Raw genomic sequence first — 21,930 nt, 5'->3', positions numbered from 1 at the left:
TTGCAGTAGTAGTCAGTTTTATTTGCCACCCATTGTCCTCCTCCACTTTGATTCAACAAACCTCTGTCAAGTGCAAAGGGCCATGCTACAAGCCATAAACTACAGGGATATATAGTGTGTTGGGTTTAGAGAACTTCCGCAACTTCCCAGAGAAGATAGACTTTGAACTAGGAAGGACAAACCTCTGATAAGAAGCTTAAAAGGGAGTAACAAAATCTGGAATGAAAACACCATTTACTTTCTCTGAATATTTTCCCCTTCATCTCCAACAACGTTTTTAGATTCAGAGTGCGTGTTTCTTCTGTAAAACCACCAATGACTTTACTATTTTTCTAAAAAAAGCCAACTGCACTTGGTTCTGTTACTTTTATTTACAAAAAATATTAGGCTCACATATAAAGTCTTTATATGGAAGAAGCAGTAATTAAATTACAAGCTCTCAGGAAGCAATCTTGTTCTTCAAAGCTATGCTTTGTCCGATTTTAGTAGAGAAGCTATTCAGAAAACATGGGTTTATAATAAGCTTCCATCTGTGAGTTGTCTGCACTTTTCCCTGATATTTATGAGGCTCTCTCTGTTTCTATCACATGAACTATTGATGTCCCGTAGATTTTTGGAAACACAGGTTTTGCTACGTTCCATTAATTTGCACAAGTTCTCCCTAGTAACAAGTTCTTTGCATATATTGGAATCTGAGTTGGCCCAGAGGGCAAAGCCACTCGCTGCCAAGACTGACAACCTGAGGTTGATCCCCGGAACTCACGTTGTTATGGGGGAGAAGTGGGGTAAGAGGCTCCTGGTTAGGGAATCGGCTGGGGTTGTTCTGTGGGGTGACAAAGCGTTGGACCCCTGGGAAAGACAGTAGACAGAGCTGGAAAGAACAACGGCAGCAGATCCCAGGGAAATGCAAGGGACAGCCGGAGGTTGGAGAGCAGAGAAATGACACACTTTTCAGAACAGACAGACGGATCCCCGTCGTTGTTAGGGTTGCTGGTGCTGTGATGAGACGCCGTGACCAAAAGCAAGATGAGGAGGACAGGGTCTGTTTGGCTCACACTCGAGCCAAACATCACATTTCTTTTGGTTTTATATTTCCAGTTTTTGCTTATTGATTTTTATTGAGCTCTACATTTTTCTCTGCTCCCCTCCCTTCCTCTCCCCTCCCCTCTTCAACCCTCTCCCAAGGTCCCCATGCTCCCAATTTACTCAGGAGATGTTGTCTTTTTCTACTTCCCATGTAGATTAGATCCATGTAAGTCTCTCTTAGTGTCCTCATTGTTGTCTAGGTTCTCTGGGATTGTGATTTGTGGGCTGGTTTTCTTTGCTTTATGTTTAAAAACCACTTATGAGTGAGTACATGTAATTGTCTTTCTGGGTCTGGGTTTCCTCACTCAAAATAATGTTTTCCAGCTCCACCCATTTGCTTGCAAATTTCAAAATGTCACTATTGTTTTCTGCTGTGTAGTACTCCATTGTGTAAATGTACCACATTTTCCTTATCCATTCTTCAGTTGAGGGGCATTTAGGTTGTTTCCAGGTTCTGGCTATGACAAACAAAGCTGCTATGAACATAGTTGAGCACATGTCCTTGTGGCACAGTTGAGCATCCTTTGGATATACACCCAAAAGTGGTACTGCTGGGTCTTGAGGAAGGTTGTATCCTAATTTTCTGAGAAATCACCATACTGATATCTAAAGGGGCTCTACCAGCTTGCACTCCCACCAGCAATGCAGAAGTGTTCCCTCTACCCCACAACCTCTTCAGCATAAGTTGTCGTCAGTGTTTTTGATCTTGGCTATTCTTACAGGTGTAGGATGGAATCTCAGAGTTGTTTTGATTTGCATTTCTCTGATGACTAAGGATGTTGAACATTTCCTTAAGTGTCTTTCAGTCATTTGTTGAGAGTTCTCTGTTTAGGTCTGGACTCCATTTTTTTTATTGCATTATTTGTGCTTTTGAGGACCAATTTCTTGAGTTCTTTGTATATTTTGGAGATCAGATCTCTGTCTGATGTGGGGTTGGTGAAGATCTTTTTCCATTCTGTAGGCTGTCATTTTGTCTTGTTGACCGTGTCTTTGCTTTACAGAAGCTTCTCAGTTTCAGGAGGTCCCATTTATTAATTGTTTCTCTCAGTGTCTGTGCTGCTGGGGTTCTGTTTAGGAAGTGGTCTCCCGTGCCAATGCGTTCAAGTGTGCTTCCCACTTTCTCTTCTATAAGATTCAGTGTGGCTGGCTTTATGTTGAGATCTTTGATCCATTTGGACTTGAGTTTTGTGCATGGTGATAGATATGGGTCTATTTTCATTCTTCTAGATGTTGATATCCAGTTATGCCAGCACCATTTGTTAAATATGCTTTCTTTTTTCCATTTGATAATTTTTGCTTCTTTGTCAAAAATCAGGTGTTCAAAAGTATATGGATTAATACCTGAGTCTTCAATTCAATTCAATTGGTCCTCCTGTCTGTTTTTATGCCAATACCAGAGTATTTTCAGTACTGTAGCTTTGTAGTAGAGTTTGAAATCAGAGATTGTGATAGCTCAAGAAGTTGAAGTTCTTTTATTGTACAGGATTGTTTTGGCTATCCTGGGTTTTTTTGTTTGTTTGGTTGGTTGGTTTTTTTTGTTTTTTGCTTTTCCATATGAAGTTGAGTATTGTTCTTTCGAGGTCTGTGAAGAATTTTGCTGGGATTTTGATGGGCATCGCATTGAATCTGTAGATTGCTTTTGGTAACATTGCCATTTTTGTTATGTTAATTATACCTACCCAAGAGCATGGGAGATTGTTCTACTTTCTGGTGTCTTCTTTAATTTCTTTCTTCAAAGATTTAAAGTTCTTGTCATACAAGTCTTCCAATTTTGGTTAGAGTTACTCAGATGTTTTATGCTATTTGTAGTTATTGTGAGCAGTGATGTTTCTCTGATTTCTTTCTCAGCCCATTTATCATCTGTGTAAAGGAGGGCTACTGATTTTTTTTTCCCTACTCTTGTATCCTGCTACATTACTGAAAGTGTCCCTGGTCCTGCTTGGGGTTGGCCCTGCAAAGGTCTCTGGCTCTGATCTACTCCCTTGGAGGTCCCAGACCAAGGCCCACACCCGCAGAGGTCTCTGGCTCTGGCCCACTTGCAAATGTCCCTGGTCTGGATCAGCTTTGGCGCCTGTGGAGCTCTCTGCCTCTTTTTAAGACTTGCATGTATGCCTGAAGGCCAGAAGAGGGCACCAGATCTCATTTTGGATGGTTGTTAGCCGCCATGTGGTTGCTGGGAATTGAACTCAGGACCTCTGGAGGAGCAGTTAGTGCTCTTAGCTGCTGAGCCATCTCTCCTGATTCACACACACACACACACACACACACACACACACACCACATCACATTTCAGTGTGAAAGAAGTCAATACAGGAATTCAAGAAGGGCAAGATCCTTGAGGCAGGAGCGATGCAGAAGCCCAGGAGGGGGCTGCTTGTTTACTGGTTTTCTCCTCATGGCTTGCTCAGCCTTGTTTCTTATAGAACCCAGGACCACCAGCCCAGGGATGGCACCATACACAATGGACTGGGCCCTCCCCATTAGCCACTAATTAAGAAAACACCCTACAGGCTCACCTACAGCCTACATTATGGAGGAATTTTCTTAATTGAGGTCTCCTCCTCTCAGATGACTCTAGCTTGTGCCAAGGTGACATAAAACTAGCCAGCACACTCCCTAACTACCTTCTAAATATTTGCATTTACACCCATAGATAAGTGAGGTCCTCGCCCCTCATCGAGGCAGCTTCTCATGGCAGCAGACAAAGACCATTACAGAAAACTGCACCAAACCAGCATGCAGTTGTGTAGCCCAGCCCCAGTGGGCACAGCTACAAGGCAACTCCTATAGCCAAGGCTCGGGGATCACTGTGGAAGAGAGGGTGGAAAGACTGAAAGAACCAGGGGACCGAGGCATTTACTATGAGATTGTGTCTCCTAGGTATGTCAGATGCTACCCCAGAAGTCACACCAAAATGGCTGCCCAAGCATGTCCTGAACTGTGAACGGACACTTAAAAGAAGTCCCACACTCGCTCAGAAATGAGAAATATACATTTATTTAGGGGTAAAATCACAAATCAGAATTCTCTGCTTGAATGGTGGACATAGATGGAACCCAGCAATCCAACAATCCAAACGAGCAACCTGCAAAAAGGAGGGAAAAAAGGGCTGGATGCAGGCTCTGCATCGCGTACATAGTATAAGAGGCCACGCCCCAGCAGGCGGGTAGCCACAAGCTGCATGCCTTCCTACAGCACCTCTCCCTTTTGTTTAAATAAGAGAGTTCTAAGCCTAATACAAAATTATATACAATAAAAACAAATATCCTATCCTAACTAGCTTAAGCCTTGTATAATAAATAACTTGGCCAAGTCATGAGAGGAAAGTAACTACATTTATCTAGTCTTCAACCCCATTGAAGATCTGAGAAGGGAAATAATATTACTTGAGTAAACAGGAAGTGCACTCAAGCAATTTGCAAAATGTGCAACAATGACAGAAACAAGCCCGGCGATGGTGGCGCACGCCTTTAATCCCAGCACTCGGGAGGCAGAGGCAGGCGGATCTCTGTGAGTTCAAGACCAGCCTGGTCTACAAGAGCTAGTTCCAGGACAGGCTCCAAAGCCACAGAGAAACCCTGTCTCAAAAAAAAAAAAAAAAAAAGACAGAAACAACTGGCTACCTGGGCTATCACCCAAAGTCTCATTTGTAACGTTGAAGCAACCAACTCTGGCTAAGGCCTAGAGTAACTGACAGACCATTTTCATAGGGAGGAAAATTTTCAAAACTGTCTTACCCTGTCTTGGCGAGATTTGACAGGCCTGTTTTATCCATTTCCGGATACTATATATCTTGTCAGTGGTTGAGGCATAGACATTTCTTTGCCCAAAGGCCAGTTTTGCCAAGAAGAAGACAAGCTCCAAGTGGAGTGTCTTCGGTGCTCAACATTCTGTCGGGAATAGATGGGTGCTGCCAGGAGCAATTGTGTCTCACGTCAACAGAACACTAAGTTATTTAAATGCCATTTTTTACAGCTCTTTGAAGTGTTTGAATATTATCTATCTATGCAGAATATAATCTCTATGTATCTAAAGAATCTATGTATCTATAAGTATGACAAACATAGATGACTATTGATCTATAATTCTTAATACCTATAAAATTTAAAGACTAAGACAATAAACAACTGTGCAATAAATGAGGACAATGACCTCCAAATGTAAACAATGTATAAGTATCTTGATCAGAGGTAGAAATGTACATTGCAATATAATAAATTTATATCAATATATAAAAAATATTTTAAGCAGAGATTGAAGCATGCATGCATACAATATTCAGTATAATTTAACTTTGTATCAATATACAAGAATCTATACCAATGTAATTGCCTATAAACAATAACTCACAAGTATTCACTCTATGACTCACTATTACTATTAGTGTGAGTAAACTCATACCAATCTATTATCTCATTCAATTTTTTTTCAAAGAGATCCCTAAGCCTATAAAATTTCTCCCTCAACCCCCAACCCTATACCAATTATAATCAACTCCCAAATGATATCCCTAACCCTGAGGACAACTTTATTGGGAGAGGGGACATCATCTTCCAGAATTACTTGCAGCTGTCATGGGGGCAACATGCTTTCTATGGGATCCCGTGAAAGTAAAATGATGGTTAAGTTCCGAGGTTAATATCTGGTATAATTGTAAATAGTCTCTGAGTATTTGGTGGAGGTCTGCCCAGAACATTGTAAAAATGTGCACCATTTCAGCTAACCAAGTTGGAACCATCTTGATCAGCTGATACCCAAAACAGGTCTTATAGTAGTGCTATCAGCATCGTTTCGTCATGTCAGCCAGGTGGAGTTGTTGTTATCGGGCCCCATCTTCTTCCTGGAAACTTCAAAGATTGCTGTAGGAAAATTTATTTTTCATTGTGGAAAACTTAAGCATTATTTACATAGACATATATGGGCATATATTCAATGAAAGGTACAATAAAAATAGATATGAAGCAAAGTAAAATTTTTTATAAATACTTTTTTTTTGTCCCATATCATGGCTACTGACAAGAGATAGAAATTCTGGGTTTTTCTTTTAACAACTTGCTTGGATTTAAAGGACAGAGCCATTGTCCAACTCCAAAACCAGCTCTATATATCTATAAATATAAATACATACATTTTTTAAGATTTGTGCTTACGAATCATATTTGATTTTCCTGATGATCCTTTTTGGGTAGTTGCTTTTACATCTGTCAGTATTCAAACATCCAGGGTCCCTTGAATTTTTTGAAGATGAGTGTTTTCCTGCAAAGACAAGAACAGGACCCTGCCCCCAGCCTATATGCTTTCCTTACCACCTGTATGGTTATCACTATTGTGGACGAGCTGCCATTTCTCCTTTCCAAGAGGTTTCTCCTCTTCAAACCAAATATTTATTAATTTTGATGGTATCCACAATTTTTCTTTTCCTGTGGAAACAAGAGCAAAATCCCTTTCACAACGCAGCACATCTCCTGGCTTCCATTGCGAGATCAGCACATCCTTGGAATAAACCGTTTGATTTAATTCAGAAGACCTTCTATTATCCAATGTCTCTCTGCTGTTGTTGTCCCTTTCTCATTAGCATTAAGAAAATTCAAGGTTAATAAAGCATTATGCAATCTATTTTGGGGGCATCTCCACTCCTTTCTGTTTGTTTAACATATCCTTTATGATTTGATTTTATCTTTCTATAACTGCCTGACCTATAGAATTATTTGGTATACCTGTAACATGCTTAATATTATAATCAGCAAAAAAACGTTTCATTTTCCTAGAGACATACACTGGACCATTATCTGTTTTTATTTGTGCAGGTATACCCATGATGGCCATAACGTCTAATAAATATGTGATTACTGAATCAGCCTTTTCTGAGCTTAAAGCAGTTGCCCACTAAAATCCTGAATAAGTGTCAACGGTGTGGTGTACATATTTTAATTTTCCAAATTTTGCAGAGTGAAACACATCCACCTGCCAGATTTCATTCCTTTGAGTTCCCTTTGGGTTAGTCCCTGCAGGTAGCAGTGTTTGGTTATATAAAGAGCAAGTAGGGCATCTCTTTATAATCTCTTTACCTTGCTGCCATGTAATGGAAAACTCTTTCTTTAAACCTTTGCTATTGAAATGATGTTTTTTATGAAATTCTGAGGCCTGTAACATGCTTCCAATCAATAATTGATCAATTTCTACATTACATTGTGCTAGAGGACCTGGCAAACCCATATGGGATTGGATGTGTGTTAAGTATATAGGAAAAAACCTAATTTTGATTATGTCTTGCACCTGGATAAATAAAGAAGTCAATTCTGTATCATCTGGCATAAATTCAGTGGTTTCAATATGTAAGATAACTCTTTCTGCATATTGTGAATCAGTAACTATATTAAGAGGTTCTTTAAAATCCCTTAGCACTACGAGAATAGCATTAATTCTGCCTTCTGGACAGAATTATAAGGGCTTTGTTCCACCTTGCTTAATTCTTCTGATTTGTAACCTGCCTTCCCTGATTTATTTGAATTAGTATAAAATGTACGGGCTCCAGTTATTGGTGCATCACATACAATTCAGGAAAGAATACAAGAAGTTCTCTTTATAAGGTTAAGTCTATCGCTTTTTTGGGATAATTGCTACTAATTCCTCCCCCAAAATAAGTACAAGCCCTTTGCCATGGTTCATTGTCTTCCCATACCTTTTTTATTTTTCCAGTTATAAAAGGCACTATAATCTCTACTGGGTCTATACCTGCTAATTGACGAAGTCTCAATTTATCTTTTATAATTAATTAAGAGACTTTTTCACATAAGTTTTTAATTTTTTACTTGGCTTATGTGGTAAAAAAAATTTATTCTAAAATAATATGATCCCTTTGCATTAAAATTCCCATAGGAGAAATTCTGGAAGCAATATGACTAGAATACAATTAAGATTTGGATTCACCCTATCCACATGTGCCTCCTACAATTTTTCCTCAACAATTGTCAATTCCTTTTCTGCTTCAGCTGTTAATTCTCTGGAACTATTCAAATCTTTATCACCATTTAAGGTTTTGTTTAAATGAATTATTAGACCAGGTGTCACCCCAACAGCCGGTCATAGACTGGAAATGTCTCCTAACAATCTTTGAAAGTCATTAAGAATCCGTAGCTGGTCTCTCCTAATTTGTGCCTTTTGTGTCCTAATTTTCTGCAAACCTATTTTATAACCTAGGGAACTATAGTGTGAGCCAATATTATGGATTAGGATGTTAGCACAGAACCTGAGTGTTTGACCAGTTCATGGCTACCAAGGCAGCAATGGAATTGGTACTTGTGCCGTGTTTGTAATTCTAGCTCAGTAGACTTTCAAGACTTTATCTGTTTCATTATTCTGGGAGGAAACACAAGTCACCATATTCTGAGTCAACTATGGTAACAATACATGAACATCTTTTAGAAATGAACCCATGTGTGTGTATGTGTAAACAAACACATAAGTTCCCAGTAGCTACCAGAAACTGTATAAATTCATAATTATTGTGTACAATCCCAAAGGTTAGCTAGGATTTAGAACACAGTCTATACCATGAGAGAGTGGTTAGGACGGCCCTGTCTTCCAGCCTCCCCTGTGACTGGGATGGTCCTGCCAGCCAGGCTTCCAGATCTGATGCAGTTACAGCACTCAGAGGCTACGCTCGAATAATCCATCCTTTGCTCTCTTTTCCCCTCCCACTCCTCTTCACTTTCTAAACTCCGCAGGTGCAGCACCTCCCTTTATTTTCCTCCCTTTATAAGAAATAGATTGCAGACTTGCAAGACAGCTCAGTGTGTAAAAACACTTCTGTGGAAGCTTGATGACCTACGTTCTTTCTCTGGAAAACCACCCCCCCCATAAAAAAAGAGAACTAATTCCCCAGAGTTCTCATCTGACTTCTGCATACACACGGGGCTGGCTAGATTGTCAACTTGTCAAAAGCTAGAGCTGCCTGGGAAGAGGAAATCTTTTTTTTTTTTTTCCGAGACAGGGTTTCTCTGTGGTTTTGGAGCCTGTCCTGGAACTAGCTCTTGTAGACCAGGCTGGTCTCGAACTCACAGAGATCCGCCTGCCTCTGCCTCCCGAGTGCTGGGATTAAAGGCGTGCGCCACCACCGCCCGGCGGAAGAGGAAATCTTAATTGAGGATGTGCATCAGTTCCTGCCTCAAGCTCCTGCCCTCCACAAATGGCCTATAACGTGTAAGAAGAAATAAACCCTTTCCTTTCCAAGTTGTTTCTGGTCAGTGCTTTATCACAGTAGCAGAAGCACAGCAGAATATGCACCGTGGTTCATGAGTGCTCATAATCATACACAAAACACACATACACATGCCTCTCAATAATACATAAAATTTAATTTTAAGAGAAGGTGGCCCGGCAAGATGGCTCAGGGGATAAGGGAACTTGTCACCAAGCCTGACAAGCTAAGAGTGATCTCTGGGACCCACAGAGTAGAAGAAAAGAACTTCTTTCCTCTGACCTTCACACACGTGCTGAAGTAACTGAACATGTATGCACACACACACGCGTGTGCGCGCACACACACACTCACACATAAATAAATAAATGTAGTAAAACTGTTTCATCCTCCAGTTCCCAGCAGCCATCAATTGCCAATAGCTACCCAGGTAGGGGTATTATTACTTTGTGAGACCCTCCATGATCTATGCCAGAGTTCCTGTCTGGCTTGACTCTCTACAGTCACAGTTCACGTGAGCTTCTATGTACAGCAGCCCTGTCTTCTCTGGAAAACCCATGCCCATACTGGTAAGGTTGGCTGCGTAAAGGTCCTTGCGCTTTCAGGCCATGAGGGAAATCTGGAAGGTTTGCAGGCTTGTCTTTTTAAAGAAAAGGATATATAATTTGGTTTTCCACCCATAAGACTGGGAATGGAAGGGATTAATAGCCTGGTGATCTGTTATCTGAACCTAGCCATATCAACCTCCTACAACCAAGATCTGCAATACCTAATAGTCTTTGCATTATCTGTGTGACCAGAAGCTCCCCCAAACTCCAACAACCAGGACCAGAGGTGGCTGATATCCCGATGACCTCTATGCTATGGGCCTGTCAGCGAATACAGGTTCTATCTCTAGTACGTCTATCTTGGAAGACATGACATGTACTCTGAGTTGAGTTTCAATGGAATTATGCCTCCTTGTGCACAGGGGGTTGTATTACACCAGGAAAGTGCTTCCCAAGTTACCCTGTGCTCATCTAAATATGCGTACAATAGACTGCTCGGGTCAGACTCTGTAAGTGTGAGCACGGGCTGTCTTGCTGAACCTGGCTTCCTTCTTGCCTCTCTCAGATCATTGCTGGCCCTGGTAGTCCCAGAGACCCCCGTACTGGCAGCACTAAGTGGAATCATTGGATTATAAAAAGAAGACAAGAAATTGGGATGGTAAAGTTGAGGAATGTGGGAGGGGCTGGAGGGGAATGGGAGGATGGCTCTGAGGAAAACACAGTCTATACATGTTTCAAATTTTCAAACAATAAATCTTTAATAAATAAATTAAGATTTAATAAATCTTAAAATATTTGAATTATGTTATCTTCAAAATCTCTCCATTCCACAATTCTATTAAATAATCTTTCTGTACAGTTATAACTTTTAAAAATTATTTATTATTATACACACGAATGTATGATACATGTTGCTGGGGCGCATGTGCTAGGGCACACGTGTGGAGGTCATGAGGTTATGCTACCTATGGAGCCAAGAGAAGAGACAGTTTCTGGATGAGATTCAGATCCTGGAGAAAGACGAGGGGAATGAGGGCGGCCATGGATTGTGCCATTGGCAGCAACAAATGGACGGGAGTTTCATAGACTAATAATAATAGTTCATAGAATAATACCCAAGTCAAATTATGGGGACTTTCACTTTGAATGTTGTTTATAGCAGAGACTTCCAGACAAGAAGGATTTCATCATTATGAAACCTTTATTTATAGCCATCTTTATGAACATATCACAAGCAAAATGTCCCCCGATTTCCTTTTCTTCTTCAGTCTCTCTCTTGTATATATTCTACTCAACCTTTTTTATTATCAACTCTATTCCTTGTCTATTTAAACAGAAACATATAGTTTAACATGGTGGCCCACACCTGTAATCCCAGCACTCTGGTGTTGGAGGCAGGAGGATCAGAAGTTCAAGGTCATCTCTGCTATAAAATGAGTTCAAGGCTAGAATCGGCTGCACGCAAACTTGCCTAAAACAAACAAAAACCTGAAGAGGAAAACAGGTTCAGAATAATACGTGGGAAGGGACTGACAAGAAGAAACTGCTTTCCCAAGTCCTTGGCCTTCACTTTCCTCAGCCGTGGTCTCCCGCCCTCTTGACCCCACCGGACTCACACAATCGCCCTTCTTCTATCCTGATTCTTGAGTTCATCGAAGGGAAGGAAAGACATTGGAGTGGACTCTTCCCATCTTCCCAGCCTCAGACTTTCCCTTGGCCACCATGGATACCTTGGCCTCTGTCTTGCTCCTCCTCCCCGCCCCCATGAATACCCCCATCTCACCCTGGTAGACTGCATGGCTTCAGGTCTCTCTGCAGTCCAAGTCTTGTAGGAGGGTTTCCTTCTTGATGCTTTTATTTATTTTGTTGGGTTTGATTTGGTTCTCTTAAACCAGTCTCGAGTCCTGGTCCTCCTATTTCTGCCTCTCGAATGCCAGGATTCCCAGTGTGCACCACCATGTCTAGACCTAATGGGGAGACTCTACAGGCAGCCTATGGAGCTAGCTATGGGCCTAGCTACCCTAGGAAGAATTTTGTTGGGAAGATGTAGGTATCCTGCAGATGGGAGAATAAACGCTAACTGCCGAGAAAAGTGTGTGGGGGGGGTATTCAATCCCTTCCACATTCCTATACCAATTTCCCAACTATCCCAATGTCCTTTTCTGGTCCCTATACTTTGACTGAAGTTTGATTTTTGTCGTTCCAGAATCTTCTGCATGCTAAGTAGGCACTCTATTAATGAGCTCTGGCTTTAGCTCCCAGCGAGCTGTACTTCCTTCATTGAAATTCCTAACTGATCCTTGTGGGATCTTCCTGGTTGATTCTCTTAATGGAGTATTTATTTGGCAGTCCCTCTCCCATTTCCCACGAGTTCCAGAACCACTTGTTCCTTGGTACAGTTCATGTACACAGAGGGAGTTTATGAGCTTCCATGTCCAGGGTGGGGGAAAATACCAACAAGAAAAAAGCATTCTCATCTGCACTACATAACGAGACTGCTTCAAAACACTGCATACAGAGCTGGAGGATGGTCGCTGGTTAGGAGCTCTGGCTGCTCTTCCAGAGGACCAGGGTTTAGTTCTGAGCACTCCACGGCTGCTCACAACCATCTGTAACTCCAGTTCCAGAGGATATGCTGCCTCTTCTGCCCTCTGCAGGTACCAGATAAACGTGTGGTTCATGGTATACATGCAAGCAAAACACCCATACATATGAAATAAATAAATATTAAACAATGTATAAACAAAATAAGCAAACAAAAAAAGAATAAAGCCTTCTTTCAGGGATAGGGACGTAGCTCAGTTGGCAGAGTACCTGCTTAACATGCAGGAAGTCTTTAGTTTGATCTCGGCCACCAATCAGGTGTATATGCCTGTGAACCCAGTGCTTTCAAGACAGAGGCAGGAGGATTAACAGCTCAAGGTCATCCTTGACTATATAGGGAGTTATAAACCAGCCTAGGATACAAGAGACCCTGTCCTCAATCAAGGTGGGGTAGTACATGCAACCCTAGCACCCAGGAGACGGAGACAGGACTTTGAGTTTGAGGCCAGCCCAGACTATACATCCAGTTCAAAGCCAACCAGAGCTGCAGTAATAAGAATCTTTCTAATGATAACGACTTTTAAAAGCAAGCAACCAATACAACTTTTCAACCCTCTCATAATTTCTTCCCTTTGTCACTGTCATTGTATTCTTATCCCCTCCTCCCTCAAACACGGCTGATCCTCAGTCACCCAGCAGGTTTGTTTTGGTGCTGAGTAGGGACCAAAGCTATGTGCTGCACACTGGGCAATGTCAGGATGCAGGCAGGCATCTCGGCGCGAGGCTTGGGCAGAGTTCCCAGGCAGAGCCAGCGGTCCAGACCAGGGCAGTAGGCATGGACAAGGTGGGAGATGGCGTAGGTACGGTGACTGTAGCCCCCCAGTACCAGGAGCTCCCCCTGTAAAACAGCACCTGCAGCCCCGACATGCGAGGAGGGCAGGGGTGCCAGGTGAGTCCAGCTATCCGTCTTCGGTTCATAGACCTCAAAGCTCAGCAGGTCCCCAGTGTCACCGAGTCCACCCGCCACATACAACCTCCCACCCAGAGCAGCCATCACATGACTAGCCCGTGCTACTCGCATTGGGCTCAAAAGAGTCTCAGGCTTCTCAAGTTTGGGGTCATAGATCATCAAGGAGTCCAAGAACTGGCCGGTCCCACTATAGCCGCCGCTTACATACAATCGACCCTCGAGGATTGCAGCTGCATGGGCGAAACATGGTACTGGAAGAGCAGGTGCCGGCCTGAGGGAGAGCAGAACAAAAGATCAGGCAACCGGCACGTTCAACTTCATTTCCTTTTATTGTGAGGTAGATCTTGCTATAGCCTAGGCTCCCGCCTTCACCTCTGAAGCACTGGGATTGCAGGTGTATGCCACCGTGCCCAGCTTCACTCTCCTGTTCCAAATCTAGTTTCTCCCCATGGCGCTTTGCCTGCTTACCTCCAGACGTTGAGTTCAGGGTTATAGGTCTCAACGGAGTTAAGGGCAACACCATTGCCCCGTCCACCCAGGGCATAAAGCTCTCCATCAAACACCACCAGAGGGAAGAAGCTCCGAGCCTGGCACAAGGGTGCCATTTCCTCCCAGTCTTCTTGACTGGAGCTCCACCTGGACACAATGGGAAAAATACGGAAAGGGTGACCCTGGGAGCCTATGGCTCGCCAGATTGACACTTTCTCTTGCTTGCCCACATGGGGCCTACTACACATTGGTGGTACCTGAGAGTTGAAGCCAGAGTGTTGCTATTGCTGTAGAAATCCTGTCCCCCACAGACATAGAGTTCACTTCCTGTTAGGCTTGCAGCTCCATGGCGAAAGCGCCCTGGGGCAGGCAGGTCAGGCAGCCGACACCATTCCACAGTGCGTACCAGACCCATGCCACAGCGGAAAGCCCGAGCCCACCACATTTTGCAAGACGGCTGTCTTCGGTCCATGTTAGGTCTAAGCCCATCCCCACCAATCACCACCAGCGCTTGGTCAGGCTTCCTCCACCTCTCTTGACCTGGTATTTCGGCTTCCACTATCAGCTGGTTCAGCAGATCGGGGGTCAGAGGTGGAGGGAGCCCAGCAGCCCGCACCTTTCTCAGCTCTCGGGTAGACATGCGACCGAAGCGGACACATCGCAGCAGGTCCTTAACCTCTGACTCCTGGGTCTCAGGGTTGGCAGCCAGCCAGCGCCGTGCAGCCATGAAAGCCTCAAACTCTTCTTGTACGTGGAGCTCATCACTATCCAAGAGCTCAGCCAGGCAGGTAGCCGGTAACGACGGGAAAGTAGGGCACAAAGACACAGCAGGCAGATGAGAGAGGAGGTAACGATGGGCTTTTCCCCAGACTTTCTCCAAACCAGGAGCTTCGGCCATAGGAAACAAAGCCAGGCAAAGAGCAGGGCAGAGGCTTTGAGCCAAGGCTCTCTGACACAAATCCAGGCAGGAGGAGCTTTGGTACTGCAGAGCAGCCTGGGCGACTCTTAGCAATCCTGGCCATCTTTCTCGTACAACTCCAGAGTAGGCAAACGAAACGAGGAGTCTCAGGTCTTGCGAAGAGATGGTACGCAGAGACACTTTTGTGCCCTGGGACTCCCTCATCCCACTCAGAAGCATGGCCCCAAAGAACTCGCTGCCACAGGCCAGGGCTACTCGGTGCACTGCAATAGGGAGGAAGCAAAGGAAAGCCACACTGTTGCGAGGCCGCTACCTCCGATCCTGACATAAGCCTGACTTGTAGCATTGCTATTCCAATGATTACGTGGGAGCTTTCGTTCTGGGAGTGTAGTTCAGTGCTGCAGCACCCGCCTAGCACACGCAAACCTGGGTTTCAGCCCCTCGCTGCCCATCCCTGGGTTATGATTCCATAGGTCTCAATAGTAACTTGGAGAATCTTTGCTTTCATATCTTTCTCTTGCTTTCTGGAAACAGGGCCTCGTTATGTAGTCTTGACTGGTCTGGAACTTACTGTGCAGACCTGACATGCGCTACTGTCCCCAGACTTACCGTGACATGTGCCACTGTCCCCAGACTTACTGTGCAGACCTGACATGCGCTACTGTCCCCAGACTTACTGTGCAGACCTGACATGCGCTACTGTCCCCAGACTATTGTAAAATTCTCAAGTGCCATATATGATGCTCATGTTAGTGTCTGGAGGACATTTTAGCGTTTTAAGTCCATGTCAGTTAGAAAAACAGTCTTTCCTTTTTTGGATTTTCTGTGCAGCCCTGACTGTCCTGGATCTCTGTAGACCAGGCTGGCTTCAAACTCAGAGATCCACTTGCCTCTGCCTCCCAAGTGCTGAGATTAAAGGTGTGTGCCACTACCACCCAGCTAGAAAAACAGTCTTAATGCATGCAGATGAGTATTCACTGTTTTCTAATAGGAAACACAAAACAAACTGAATAGAGCAATGGACAACTTTAAAGGCTTCTGTGCACTGTGAACAAAACCAAGAGGTGCTTTTCATTTATAGCTGCAAGAGTCACAGTCATCCGCCACCCCACCAGAACAGCTGTAAGTCCAGTTCTAGGGGACTGGGCACCTTCTTCTGGCCTCTGTAGGTATCAGGCACACACGTGGTACAAGACATACATGGAGGAGGTCACATACACATAAAATAAAAGAAATATACCTTTAAGAAAAGAAAGAAACAACAGAGGGCAGGCAAGATGTTTCAGTAAAGGGACTTGTCATCAAGGCCGATCAAGGCCTTTTGAGCTACATGGAAGGAGAGAGCCACTTCTTGCGAGCTGCCCTCTGACTCTGGAAGGTCCTGCTACTCACACACAGACACCCTCTCACACACGTGAACTGCTACTCACACACACACACACACACATACACACGTGAACTGCTACTCACACACACACACATACACACGTGAACTGCTACTCACACACACACACTCTCACACACACACTCTCACACACACACTCTCACACACATGAACTGCTACTCACACACACACACACACTCTCTCTCACACACACACACACACTCTCACACACGCATAATTATATGCAATACTTTTTTTAAGTAGAGAAGAGTTTTTGTTTTAATAGAATTGGGCTTTGTGTTGAAGGCTTTGTAGCCCTAGTTACATGAAGGCAAGATGATCATGAGTTCAAAGCCTGCCTGGGCTGAAGAATGCATTCAAGACCACCCTGGGAAACTAGGTGAGACTCTATCCAAAGAAAAAATAAAACAAAAAGTAAAAGCTCAAATATCCCTTTCAAAGATTTGTTTTAATTGTTTTCAGTTATGTCCATGTGTGTGTCTCTATGTGTGGGTGAGTGCACTGGAGAATGGGTTCTTATGGAGGCCAGACAGCTGTGGTCTGCCCAGTGACAATGCTGGGAGCTGCACTTGGGTCCTCTTATTTATTTGCTTTAAAACACATATCCCTCAGTAAAATGCCAAGCAGAAATGATGAGATGAACTAGACATAGTAGCATCCAGTGGGATGAACATTTGATGAACATTTGAGTGTTAATTTTTGCTTTGTGTTTGAAGAGTTTCGTGATAGAAAGAGTTTCTGCTAGAAACTGTCTCAGGAGGTCTTAGTCAGGTCTCTGTGTTCCCCATGAGTGAATCTTTTGCATGCCACACTGTTTTTAGACCAGTTGTGGAAAGTGTACCTCTCAGAGGGCAACTGAGGATAATGATGTTTCTATTGTCTTTTAAAGCAGTAGGTAGTGGCCTGGTGTGTCCCAGATAACAAGCACTAGTTAGAGCTTCCTAGTCCATGTTGTCTGAGAAAGTCTACATTCTGGGAAATCAGCTTTCATATCAGCAGCATCTGTATCTGAGACTTAGTTGTGAAAAGCTCACAGCCACTTGGAATCTCCCTCTTACTCATTGCTGTACCCTAAGATTTAAAGTGATGGGTTCCCATGTAGCTTTATGACTATGTGGGAACCCCAAACCTTCATGAAAATGTTATAATTATGAAACTGTAAAGCACCCTCTATCTGATGCTGTGAGGCAGAAAGCTACAGATAGCTCTCCTTCCGGAGAACCTCCACTAAGCACTCATGAGTGTGACTGAGCACTTCTGGAACCAGCATAGTCTGGCCCTGAACTCCTGACAACCCTCCCTTTGTAGCCGCCTAAGTGCTATAGGTGTGTGTCACAAGGCCCTAGATTTGTTTTTTCTTTCCTTTTTTTTATTTTGGTTTGTGAGATAGGTACTCATAATTTAGTTTTTTTAATTAATGAATTTTGAGACAGGATTTCTCTGTGTATCCCTGGCTGTAATAGAGCTCACCCTGTAAACCAGGCTGACTTCAATCTCAGCCATCCACCTGCCTCTTCCTCCCGAGTGTTGGGATCAAAAGTGTGGGCCACCACCACCCAGCAACAGTAGAAAAGTTACAGTTATAAAGTTACAACGAAAATAATTTCATGGTTGGGGGTCACCACAATACAAGAAACTGTATTAAAGGGTCGCTGCAGTAAGAAGGTTGAGATCCACTGGTTAGAGGAAGCCGACTGGAGTCTGCTGCCAGAGTCAAGCACACCGAGGAGAAAGGACACTTTGGGAAACTTCTACCGACTGTCTCTTGTTTGCTGTGTGCTTAGACGATGTCAAGGGCCTCTGGCTAACCTGAGCCAGTCAGTCACTTTCTGCTTGTTTTACTGCCATGGACTGTACTGTAAGCCCCAGCCAGCTGGCTGGAAATCTAGCTACTGGGCAAGGGGGAAAGCGCCTGAACTATCAATTCAAATTTTTCGGGGCATCTAGGCAAACAATTCAACCGCGCATGCACATCTCTTGATGGCGCTGGAAAAGCACCAAAAAGGACATACTTGCTGGAGCGATTATCCAAAACTCTGACACCGGGCGGGGGTGTGTGGCCCAGTGTAGAATGGAAGTGATGACAGACTTAGGCTCCATCCCTAGCACCGCAAAACAAACAAAACCCTGAAACATGCATTCTTAGCAGTTGCTCCCAGGCCCTCACCCCGCAGGCAGTAGCCCTCTGCTTCCAACTCCAAGTCGCACCCGACGCCCTCTCGATAGAGACGCTCAATGCTGTGCAGGTTCTCCCTCAGCTCCTCTGCCTGGCTGAGCTTCTCTTCATCTTCGCTGGCTTTACCATGCCCTTCTGACCTCACCCGGGCCGCGTTCTTCACCCGGGGCGCTCCCAGCGCCTCTGCAGCAGCCAGCACTTCGCCCTGCGAGGCGGGGCCCAGCACCCCCTCATACGCAAAGGTCATTGCAGCCTCCCAGCCCCTCCGGGTCACGTCGAGGCTGAAGCGTGGCTGCTGACCTCCACCGCCCCGCAGCCTGCCTTGGAAGAGGCTGCTGATTGCAGCCAAGATCACCCGATGCACCCCGTATACCTGTCCCCCTACTGACACCTCCTCATCCAGCAGCAACTTCTGCTCCCGCAGCCTCTGTGCTTCAGCAAAGAACTGACCGGGGTGCTCCATGCTGCACAGCATCTCAGGTTCTGCCGAGTCGTCGCAGTCATCCTGTTCCTTCCCGTTCTCCAGGGATGAAGCTGGAAAGGGAAGGTTTCCTGAAACCAAGGGGCTGGGGTCAGGCTCTGAGGAGAAAAGGAAAGCAAGCCAGGGTCCTTGTGGGGAGAGGGAGACCAGGAGGAGGTTCTTCGGGCAGGTAAAGGGAGTTCAAGACCGTCCTTCCGAAAAGAAAAGGAGATATGCTCCAAGTCTGAGGAAAAAAAAAGCTCATGGCTCAGGCTTGTGAGATTGCTGCTGGCGAAGGCGCGAGAAAAGGATGCCTGAGCTGCGCCCAGAAAAGCAGAGCTGTCTGCAGTTCACAGAGCGATCAGCCCCTCGCTCCACCCCAAGGGGACACGCTAACTTTGGAATAGTAACTATAGGGTTCTCCGAGTGCAACAAAACCGCAAACACCTGTAGCCATCAGGCCAGGGTCAAGCCCGCCTTTCCGCTTGCTTTAGTCCCAGGCAGGAGACGCCAGGCTTCCGCTTGCCCTCACTTGAGTCCCCACTCTGCTTAGGACCGCTGTGTACCGATCCCAGCAGCGGCCCCACTTGGCTAATTATAGCTAGCCCGAGGACTAGGGCTGGAAGCTGACACCCAATGCACTGAGCCAAGTCCTGGGATGACTTCCCCCTTCCTTCCCTTCCACCTGTAGGTCATATGAGGGTGCTGAAAGGAGAAATTGCAAGGCAGAGAGAATGCAGACTTGGGTGAAGTGAGACAGGCCAGCACTGTTTTCACGACCGGTGGCAGGGAGCTAGTGAAGGGATCTGAAGTCTATACTGTATAACACTTGAGGTTTGGCTTACCTTCCTTCTTAATAGCTGTGGGATTTGGAAAAAAATTTCTAGCATCTGCCGGACTTAGTCCTGGTTGGTGATTACAATTGCTGTACGTCCATAACTCCAGAGGGTTAAGCAAAAACCTCCACAGCAGCCTAACACTTTATACATCAGTAAAACCAAACTGAAGGCGCAAATCAAAGTTGTATATTTTTAAAAACTGGTTTTAGGGCTGGGCAGTGGTGGCACAACCTTTAATCCCAGCACTCAGGAGGCAAAAGTAGGCGAATCTCTGAGTTCGAGGCCACCCTGGTCTACAAGAGCTAGTTCCAGGACAGCTAGGGCTGTTACACAGAGAAACCCTGTCTCAAAAAAACAAAACAAAACAAAAACCTGGTTTTAGTAGATAATGTCTTCCCTTTAGCCTATGCTTGCCTGCAGTCCCAGTCCTCCCATGGAAGGGCCATGAGTGGGGGAATTACAGGCATGTACTACCAGCAGTCAGAAAACTGAATTCTAATGGCTCTTGTCCTTCCCTACCTCCTGAGCCATGGCCTCTAAACCAGAGGGGAGCAGAGAAGCAAGGCTGTAGGTCCAGCTGGACAAGGGATTCTCAAGGATGCATCAGCAGGCTGTCCACCGATGAGAGCTCTCCAGCTGGGCTTCCCCGGCCCCCATGTCATACATCCCAGCACTCAGAGCTACCTCCTGGGTACCAAGTGATGTTTTCCACATACCCGACCTTGTGGCTGAAGTCTACCTCAGAAAGGACAGAGTCAGTAACCATATAGGACCTACAGCCTACAGGGTTACAGGAGCCTGTTGCCTGTCAACTTTCCCATGACTGTCCTCAAATGCTGGTGACCACAACCCAACTAGATCTCTGATCTGAACTCTGAGCTTTCTCCAGGGTCTGCTTAAATACACTCAGGTAGGGTTAGAAAAGTAATCAAGAAACCCAAATTTCCTACATGACTTTCCAAATAGCTTTCCCTAAACCCAACTGGTTCCTGAAAATTTAAGACTTTAAAACAAACAATTTTATATAGTCATTTCAAAGGATTTTAAAGTTATTTCATTGATTCTGAATGTATTATTTTAACAATTTAACACTAATAACCAAGAATTTCCACTACTACTTCAAACTTACAGGAAATATAGGCAGAGGAAGCTCAAGGAACTTGCCAAGTGTTCTGTATGGTCTAAAGAGTGTTCTGTAACAGCCATGCCTTCACAAATGAGATTATCAAATACACAGCAGTTAATAGGAAAAGAATAAATAGCAAATAGTTGTAGTGGCTTTTTCATTGGGCCGCCAGCTCACAAAAAATGACAGATTTTTTTTATTAATTATGAAAGCTCAGCCTACAGCTTAGGTGTACCCCACTACCTCTTATAGCCTACATTAATTTAACCCATTTCTACTCGTCTTTGTCTTACCACATGGCTTTTTCCTCTCCTGCATGTCCTTGCTCCCTCTGCATCTGACTGGCAACTTCCCCTTTCTTTTTCCCATTGCTCTCTCTCTGTCCAGAATTCCCACCTATACCTCCTGCCTAGCTATGGGCCATTTAGCTTTTTATTAAACCAATCACAGTGATGCATCTTTACACAGTGTAATCAAATATCTCAAAACAAGTAGATAGACCATTAGACAATAAGACACTATCAAATTGGGCACCTATAATCACCCAGCAGAAATTGGCTAGAGATGTCTCGTTGCGGGAGCCAGCAGGGTTCAAGCAGAGAGTCATGGATGCAGCAGAGTGTCCTCTTGGATAGGCTGCCAAGAAAACACACAACAGCAAACAACAGACAGGGAACATCATCAATAAGTCCTACCAGAGAAACTGAGGCAATCGGCCAGAGTTCTTGATTGAGAGTGCTCTTTTCACAGATGAGCTAGCTTCCTATGTCTGAGGCACTGGCTTCCCATTTCCACGGCAGAAGGGATAAACAATCATCACCCTTGTTGGAGATGATTTACCTTAGCTGTTCTCAAGATCACAATGCTCCTTACTATTCTGAGATACCTGTTGTTCCTTCTTCCTGTCAGAGACAAGAGTGTCTAGGTATGAGCTGAGGGTCTCAGAGGACACTTGGAGACAAACAGAATTAAGTATGAAAAGGGGGTGGGGTCCAACCCAGCTTTTCAGTGAGCTCAAACAGTGTGGTGGTCTGAATGCGAATGGGCCCCATAGGCTTATGTCTTTGAATGTCTTAATCAGTGGAACTGATTAAGAAGGATTAGAAGGTGTGGCCTTGTTGGAGAAGGTTTGTCACTGGGGGTGGGCTTTGACGTTTCAAAAGCTCTT

At 44.5% G+C, this 21,930-nt stretch overlaps 1 protein-coding gene across 1 annotated transcript; it reads right to left on the bottom strand.

Annotated features, from left to right (window-relative positions):
• Window positions 1-12,885: 12,885 nt before the first annotated feature.
• Klhl33 (kelch like family member 33) lies at window positions 12,886-21,080 on the bottom strand. The gene is given in 6 exon segments (XM_041638810.1): window positions 12,886-13,619; window positions 13,817-13,984; window positions 14,095-15,019; window positions 18,329-18,922; window positions 18,925-19,116; window positions 21,056-21,080. Coding segments are annotated over 6 exon segments (2,457 nt in total). The 3' UTR covers window positions 12,886-13,066.
• Window positions 21,081-21,930: the final 850 nt, after the last annotated feature.

This window comes from Microtus oregoni, unplaced genomic scaffold (assembly GCF_018167655.1).
Source record: "Microtus oregoni isolate MIOR12 unplaced genomic scaffold, Mior012 000056F_ref0000123, whole genome shotgun sequence".
In the NCBI taxonomy this organism is placed as follows: domain Eukaryota; kingdom Metazoa; phylum Chordata; class Mammalia; order Rodentia; family Cricetidae; genus Microtus; species Microtus oregoni.
Note: the sequence above shows the minus strand (reverse complement) of the source record. Positions and strands in the feature narration are given on the sequence as shown.